At 38.7% G+C, this 9,331-nt stretch overlaps 1 protein-coding gene across 1 annotated transcript; it reads right to left on the reverse strand.

Moving 5' to 3' along the window:
* Positions 1-3,872: 3,872 nt before the first annotated feature.
* Positions 3,873-4,136, reverse strand: LOC118835902 (keratin-associated protein 7-1). The gene has a single exon (XM_036743196.1). It carries the CDS (start codon positions 4,134-4,136, stop codon positions 3,873-3,875), a length of 264 nt encoding a protein of 87 aa, XP_036599091.1.
* Positions 4,137-9,331: the final 5,195 nt, after the last annotated feature.

Below are 9,331 nucleotides of genomic sequence, written 5' to 3' on the forward strand. Positions count from 1 at the left end.
GAATATTATTGTGATATAATATTACAATGATGAGCAGAATGATTTCAGAAAAACTTGGAAAGACTTACATGAATAGCTGATGCAAAGTGAAATGAGCAGAACTAGGAGAACACTGTACACAGTAACAGCAATATTGTATGATGAACAATTGTGAATGACTTAGTTCTTCTCAGCAATGCAATGATCCCAGACAATCCCGAAGAACTTGTGATGAAGCATGCTATCTCCCTCTAGAGAAAAAAAAAACTGATAGTGTCTGAATACAGATCAAAGCATACTATTTTTCACTTCCTTCCTTCCTTCCTTCCTTCCTTCCTTCCTTCCTTCCTTCCTTCCTTCCTTCCTTCTTTCCTTTCTTCTTTCCTTTCTTCTCTCTCTCTCTCTCTCTATCCCTCTCTCCCTCTCCCTCCCTCCCTCCTTCTTTGAGTTTTATTCCACAAAATGACTGATATGGAAACATTTTACATGATTGCACAGGTAAAACCTATATCAGATTGCACAGTCTCAGGGAGGGGGCAGGTGAGGGAAGGAGCAATAGAATTTGGAACTAAAAACTTTAAAAAAAGACCCAGATGTTAATAAAGGTTTCCATATGTAATTGGGGGAAAACATTACTTTTTTTTAAAAAGTGATCAAGAGGAGATGAATTAGAGGTACCAATTATGAGTGGTTTTCTTAAAATGAAAATGAGGAGAAAAATTATATGATAACTAACAGGTATCATACTTGTCAATTAAGATGCACTGGGGCTCTTCCAGTTGGAGAGGATAAGCTTGCTTATGGGAGAGTTATGTGTACATTTAAGGGAAGTACCTTGGAGACTGGAGCATTCATAGATTTTTTAAAGCTATTTTTTATTTTTAGTTTACAACATTGTTTCACAAGTTTTGTTGTTCCAAATTTTCTCTTCCTCCCACTCCTCCCTCCATCCTCTGAGACAGCATGTAATCCAGTGTAGGTTCTATATATACCTTCACATTAAACTTATTTACTTAACAGTCCAGTTGTAATGAAGAATTATAACCAATGGAATGAATCATGGGAAAGGAGAAATGAAAACAAAAAAAAGGAAAAAGAGAGAGAGAGCAAAAAGTTTGCCTCAATCTGAATTCAGACTCCATAATTCTTCCTCTGGATGTGTATAGCTTTTTCCATCATGAGTCTTTTGGAGCTGTCTTTGAACCTTGCATTGATGAGAGAAGTCAAGTCTATCAGTTAGTCCTTACAGATACCATGTGTCTGTAATCATGTATAGTGATCTCCTGGTTCTGCTCCCCTCACTCATCATCAGTTCACATAAGTCATTCCATGTAATAACAAAATCCGTCTGCTCCTCATTTCTTATAGCACAATAGTATTCCATTACATTCATATACCACAATTTGTTTAGCCATTCCCCAATTGATGGGCATCCCCTTGATTTCCAGTTCTTTGCCACCACAAAAAGAGCTGCTATAAATATTTTTGTACATATGGGTTCCTTTCCCTCTTGTATGATCCCTTTGGGATACAGCCCTAGAAGTGGTATTGCTGGGTCAAAGGGTATGCACTTTTTTATAGCCCTTTGGTCATAGTTCCAAATTGCTCTCCAGAATGGTTGGAATAGTTCACAACTCCACCAACAATGAATTAGTGTTCCAATTTTCCCACATCTCCAGCATTCATAATTTTCCTGTTTTGTCATGTTAGCCAATCTGACAAGTGAGATGTGGTACCTAAGAGGTGTTTTGATTTGCATTTCTCTATTCAATAGTGATTTAGAGCATTTTTTCATATGCCTATAGAAGACACTGAGGTGTCTTCAAGAAGGCCCAAGTAAACTCTGGTTATCTCTTTCTTTTGGTTTCATTTGGGAATTCTATTCTGCATATGAAGTTTGGTGAGAGACAGTGCTCTAAGTAGAGAGTCTCTAAGACCTATAGTCTAGGGATTCCTCCTTTCTGAAATCATTTAACCCCAAGAAATACAAGTCCTTGGCATTTTTGTTTATTCTCTGCTTGATGTGAAAGGAATGCAGTGTCCAACTTTGAGAATTTCAAGAAGTTGAGAGAGAATCCCACAGGAATTCTGGAGTTGAAATCCAGGCCAGGTTTTGCAGCCAATGCAGCATTGATACCCAAGGGGCAATGATTGATTCTTGGGAGTAACCTTTGGGACCCTAATCCAGTCATAGGTAAAACAAGGAATCAATTGGCAGAAATGCCACCTTAAGATGTCAACATGGTGGGGCCAATTTGTATGAGAAAAGAGCTAAGTTTGTTGTAAGGGAGAATATGCCCCTGAAAATATGGGGGGAAATGCTCATTATGCTTATTTTTGCTTTATCATTCAAGTATCTATCCTTTCATAAAAGTAAGCTGATGTTAACTGGTTAAATGGAGCTAGAGCTCTAGTTATAGATTCCCAATAATGGGGGAAACATGATTAGTTCAAGGCAATTGTGGTAGAGAAGAAACACTCTGACCACTCAAAGTGCCCTGTAAAATATTACGGACAGCTTATCCCCGGAAGACTGGGGCCAAAGAGTACATATTACAAAGAGATGTAGGAGAACCAACCAAAATGTCAGAGAAGGAAAAAGCACTGCAACTCAGCTCTCTCCCATAAGGACTCTAGTGGTCATTTGTCATTTGTTTTTGAAGAGGATCAGGGACATCATGGGAGTGGGGGATGGGGCGGGGGGAGAAGGTGGGGTGGGGAGGAAGATTTGGATTTAAGTGAGGTAGAGTTGCACAGCTACCAGCCTCACTCTCTCTTCTTGAGTAGGAATGACTGGCAATGGCCTGGGATGCAGTAGATCACCTTAGCGTCTTCACGTCTAACTTTCAATGTCTAATTCCACAATGCCTGCTTCAGCCACCTTTACTGCCTTTGGAACAAATTGTGCTCATCCACCCATTTTTTCAGGGGGAAGTCTCCACATGCTTAGGGTAGACATTTCCCTAACTCAGTGTGGAGTCTGAGTCCTATAGGTCACCCTCAATCTGCTTTAGCTTCTCTGCCAAGACAGTTTTGCAAGGATGTTGCTGATGCACATGCCACAGCTTCTTAAACAGGTGGACACCAAAGACGGATGAGCAGCCCTGAAAAAGGCTCAGCAAGCCCTCACACCAGAGGTGCTAGTCCTCCCTGAACACCCCAACACCCCTGAAACTCTACCTGTACTACTCCAGTAATCAGTCAATTATTTAATTATTATATCAAGCATTTATTATAAATACCTACTACGTGCTAGGCATTGTGCCAAGTGCAAGAAATACAAAGAAAGCCAAAGGACAGTCCCTGCTGTCAAGGAACTCACAGTCTAAAGGGGGAGAAAATGGGCAAACAGCTATATTTAAGGAGGTTCAAAAGTCAACAATGCAACAAAAGGTGAACCATGAGATGACACTTCTCTTTACCCAGGGCATAAATTCACAAGTTAGTAACTTTGGCTGGTAAGTTAGAGTGCACAGTGATATAAATAGTCAGGACAAAGACAACATTGGTATTTCAAATGCAGTAGTTTTATTAGTAAGCTAAATCCCCAACACCCTTCTCACTCCCAACTTGAAATACATCCAGTCGGAAGTGGAGAAAGAAAATCACAGAGCAAACCTGAAGCAAAATATTTGTTTCATTGTTAACATTCAGCAAAGATTAAAGTCGTCATATGATTTTAAGTGAGTTTTAGTTCAGGTGAAGGAACTGAGGTCTCAAGAGCTGGGTTCTCAGGAGCATCAAAGTGCTAAGCCATTGCCGATAATCTGGCAAAATGTTCGTGAGCAGTAGATGAAATCTGATCCTTCCAACACTTCCTGGAACTTCTTCCTGGTCTATAGAGTATGCAGCTGATATTAAAGTTGTTCACTCTGTCGGCTGTCTTCATGTCTTCAGTAGGTGCTATAGCCGTAGCCAGAGCCAGATCCCCATGGCCTACAGCAGCTGCCTCCATAACCGCAGCCCAGGTTGCTGAAGTTGCTACCACCAAAGCTATAACCTAGTGAACTGTAGCCGTTGCAACCGTATCCATAGTTCAGGGGAGATCCCAGCGGTACAACGCAGTTCAAAGGAGTGGCTCTGAAGCTTCTGTGCCAGTTGGTACCATAGCAAGGATACCCTGGGAAATAGTTTCCACAGCAGAAGAATCGAGTCATGATAGCAGGTGTTGAAGGCTTAGCTAGATTGCTAAGAGCAAGTTCCTGAAGTTTGAATTTCTTCTTCTGCATGGAGCTTTTATATATTTGACTTGGGAATGTGACACACCTCTTCTGATTTTTTTAAATGCTAATTTGCGTGAAGATTCCCATTATTTTCACTCATAATGACATACAAAGAGGTTTTTAAACTCATAGTAAAAGACCAAGGTAGCTTTGCTGGCTAGATAGGAATGTGCTGTGTCTTCAAAGAATGATGAGTACCTTTGGGTTATAATTGGATTCATTTAATCAGAGTTTTGTAGCTCAACTATGATTTGTTTTCTATCAGGTGTTATTGCTGACTTCAGATTTTGAATTCAATTCCACTGGCCTTTCAAATATAAGTAAACTTTATATAAAGTGAGAAGCCACTTTTTCTCCCTTTTAACTCAAGGCAAACATGTAGAATAGGTCTTTTGTTCATTGATAAACATGGTATTAGAGAACGTGGTGCAGCAGAAAGATCACTGGATTTAGAGTTGGTTTCTCTCTCGACACTTTCTGGCTTCATGATCTTAGGAACCTCATTTAACTTTTCTGAGTTTCAGTAGTTCCATATATAGAGTAAAAATAAAGGCTAAAAGGCAGCTAGGTGGTATAGTGGATAGAGCACTGGTCTTAGAGTCAGGAATATCTGAGTTCAAATCTGGCCTCTGACACTAACTATGAGACCCTGGACAAGTCACTTAACCCATATTTGCCTCAGTTTGTCATCTGTAAAATGGGAGTACACTGGAGAATGAAATGGGAAACTATTCCAGTGTCTTTGCTGAGAAAACCTCATTGACAAAAGTCCGTGGATTTGAGCAGAGAGGCAGATATGACTGAACAACAGAATACCAACAATAATACTGATATAGAACTTTAGTGTTTTCAAAGTATTTTAGATTATGGTATCAAACTCAAAATAGAAATAGAGGCCACTAAATCACACATAAGGATCCCTGCAGACTTAGAAAACCACATATTAACACATCTGTGTTATATTGTATTTTTATTTATTTTGTTAAATATTTCCCAATTGCATTTTTATCTGATTGGGGTTTTCCTGGGGAGTGTTGCAGATGCAATGTACCTGCTGGCCCGTTAGACACCTCTGCTTTAGATCATTAGATTCTCACAATAATACTATGATCAAGGTGTTGTTATTGTCCTCATGTTATTAATAAGGAAACTGAGTCCAAGAAAAGCACAGTGACTTGCTTAGGGTCCCACAGCTAGTAGGTGAGTTAAGAGTCAAACTCAGGTTTTCTGGGCTCTAAATCTAATGCTGTAACCACAATGCCATGATGCTATTTACACTGTTTACAATGTTGTTGTGAGGAAAGTATTTACCAAGCACTATGTAAGTGTGAATTATTCATATTATGAGAGCAGTATATGATCTCTTGCACCTTACTTTGTGTTTCATTTGATAACATAAACAAGCAGAAGGCATACATATTGCCATTTAGAAGGCAGCATCAGATGAGGCTATAATTGTCTCAAATCATGGGACAACTCAAGTTAAGCCACAATTCTTGTATTTATGGGCATCCATCTAGTTAATAGCACACTGTTTGAACTACACCACCCCACCTTTTTTGCCAAATCTCTTTAAACGTTCTGATGCCTTGTTAGAGAATGGCTATACTGTTTAAACTTGAAGGAACTCAGATATCAAAGTGATAGATTGTTATGCTTGGTGGTTAATAATCCCTGGGAAAGCAAGCTTGAATGTTTTGATCAATTGTGGCTAAGAATGTACCAACACTCAGTTCTCCTTTCCTTTTATGACTCCTGTGACCATTGCTTGTCATTGCGGTGAAAATAAATCTCAAGGACCAGTTTTCTTCTCAATGTGGCTCATTCTATAAATTTCAAGTCTTTTTTAAAGCAAATTTTGTTTCTGATACAAATTAGAGAATTCTAGATTGTGAATTTTAATTGAACTTGACAAACATTAACACTTATTCATACAAAGACCAAAAGATGATTATATATGACTCCATGAATCTTTATCATGTAAAGCCTTTTTTGAGGATATATTTTAAATTTGACATGGTAGCTCCAACACTGTCCGTCTGAACTTCCTTCAACTTTCTTGCATGTTTATAAATGTTTCATTGACAATATTTTCTTTCTTTTCTTCCTTTTCTTTTGGCATCACTATTACTACCCTCTTACATTCCCCTCCAGATTGCGGAGTGGAGTGGAGGGAGTGCTTCCTGCTCCGCCACCCCCATCCCCCCCTCCCCCGCCCCACATAGGTCTCCCTTGTAACAAATTATAGCCAAACAAAACAAATTCACACATTGACTGTATCTTAGAACTCAGCCTCCACTTCTATTCTGTTACCTCTCTGCCAAGAGGATACAAGCATGATTCATCATCAGTCTTCTATAGTCAACCAATCAATCAACAAGCATTCTAAAAATGTACCAAATGGCATATGGATAGCTAAATATTTGGACTGATTATCCTTGTGGGTCGGAGAAAAGCTCTGAAACATGTTGTAGTTCCAGAGAGACCATTCTCCCACCTCCCTGGAAGAGGCAGGGGTTATCTGAGCTCTGAGATTGTGTGGGAGAGGGGAAAATCAGAATCCTGCAGCCCTGGGAGTTTTTGACTGTGGCAGTGGAGGGGTGAAGATGGCAGCTCAAAATATAGTGTTGGCAACCACAGTGGATAGTCACAAAGGAGAGCAGAAAGGTCTCCGCAGCTGTTGTATAAAGCAGATTCTGGAACTAGACACTGCTGTTTGTGACTCTTCCTTTGAGAATTGCAACAGATTTAACTTCATCATATGCTTCCTCCACATCTACAGCTTGCAAGCATTTTCTATGTGATTTTCTCTGTTTCTTTAAACTCTTTCTAATTTTAACTTTTTCCTTTAAGAAAGTACGGTTTATCATAACTGTTTTGTGATACATGTATGTATGTTAACATAATTAATATGTTGATTTCATTAATTAGTATAATTTTCTTTTAGGTGCCACCTTTTTATTGTTTGTCTGGAGAGAGGAGAGTTACATGTTTGGGGTATACAAGCTCAGGACCCTAAGGCCTTAAGATATTTGGAGGAACTTTTGCAATTTTCTCCTAGTGTATACTTGTCAAACAGGTATTTCCAAGTTCTGTTTTTAGGCAATCTCAGACTCTAAGTTACTGATGTGATCTCCAAAGAGCATTCATTTTAATCATTAATTAATATGTATTAATTTCATTGAGGATGCAATTTCATTGCAATGGAAGAGCTGAACCTTTGTCTAAAATAACCAGGATTTCATCCCAAGTGGGGAATTTTGGGCTGAAAATAAAGGAGAATTTTTTGGTGATTACTTATTAATAGTTGCTACATTACAAGGATAGGGATGAGACCTGTGATTTCATTTTATAAGGAACTCCTCCCTTCCGATGCAGGTAGACACCTCCTCTGCAACATATTTTAAAAAGAATTGTCCAGAGCAGGGAAAAAATTAGGGACTTGCCCATGGTGACATAACCAATATGCGTCACCGGTAATACTTGAACTAAGATCTTCCTAGCTTCTGGGCCACCTCTTCATCCTCTGTACAATGCTACCTTTCATAATAAATTTTTATAAGCTCCAAAATATAGCTGAGAGAGATGCTTTTCCCTGTTTTCATGGGTGAATTACGACCATTGCTCCAGGCTAAAAATGATTCAATCTTGAATAGTTTCAGGTGTAGCTTAGAACACAGGCACATCAAGAAAGCCTCAACCTCTAATGCAGAGTGAAGTAGAAGCAGAGACCAATGGAAGGCCATACGTCTGGCATGACCCAGTAGAAGAAAACTGTGGTCTGGGAAATATCTGCCAAGCCCACATTCCTACAGTGGGGAAGCTCTCTTCTAACTAAACCTAGTCTCATAGTGACACCTGCTGGTTACATGTGGGAATTATATCTGGGTTAACTACATACACACAGATACATATATATTATTAATGCATTTATATGACAATTGCTTAATGAGAATTTTACGCAACAGATGTGTGTGTGTGCACATATGCATATAGAAGATAGGGCCCAATTTAAAGGACCACACATATAATAAGACATAAGATGTATTACACATTTGTTACACATATGTTTAACATTATAGATATATGTATAAACTTTATGTCTTATCATATAGTTGATTTAAAAAGTTATATTCTGTAATGCCTAGAAATATATACACACACACATACACATATATTTCCAAATATATTTCTGAACATTACATAGCACTATTACAAAAATTAGCTATGTAGTACAGTACAAAATGCTCAAAAACAAATGAAGAAAAAAATGGAATATTAAGCATATCTCTTACTGACCATAACATAATATAATATAATGAATAAGGAGAATTTGAGGAAAAGATCCATACTTAAACAGAAAAGAAATTATTTTTTAAATTATTTTTTTAATATTTTTAGTTTTCAGCATTGATTTCCACAAGAGTTTGAATTACAAATTTTCTCCCCATTTCTACCCACCCCCCACTCCAAGATGGCATATATTCTGATTGTCCCACTCCCCAGTCAGCCCTCCCTTCTGTCACCCCACTCCCCCTTTCCACTTTCCTTACTTTCTTATATGGCAAGATAGATGTCTATGCCCCATTGCCTGTATATCTTATTTCCTAGTTGCATGCAAAAACTTTTTTTTGAACATCTGCTTTTAAAACTTGGAGTTCCAAATTCTTTCCCCTCTTCACTCCCCACCCAGCCTCCCTAAGAAGGCAAGCAATTCAACAGAGGCCACATGTGTATCACTATGCAAAACCATTCCACAATACTTGTGTTGTGAAAGACTAACCATATTTTGCTCCTTTCTATCCTATCACCATTTATTCAATTTTCTCCCTTGACCCTGTCCCTTTTAAAAAGGGTTTGTTTTTGATTACCTCCTCCCCCTATCTGCCATCCCTTCTATTGTCCCCGCTTTTTTATCTCCTTCCTCCTTCTTTCCTGTGGGGTAAGATACCCAATTGAGTGTGTATGTTATTCCCTCCCCAGGTCAAATCCGATGAGAGCAAAATTCACTCATTTCCCCTCACCTGTCCCCTCTTCCCTTCCAATGAACTGCTTTTTCTTGCCACTTTTATGTGAGATAACTTACCCCATTCTATCTCTCCCTTTCTCCATCTCTCAATATATTCCTC

The sequence above is a fragment of the Trichosurus vulpecula genome, chromosome 2 (assembly GCF_011100635.1).
Source record: "Trichosurus vulpecula isolate mTriVul1 chromosome 2, mTriVul1.pri, whole genome shotgun sequence".
NCBI lineage: Eukaryota > Metazoa > Chordata > Mammalia > Diprotodontia > Phalangeridae > Trichosurus > Trichosurus vulpecula.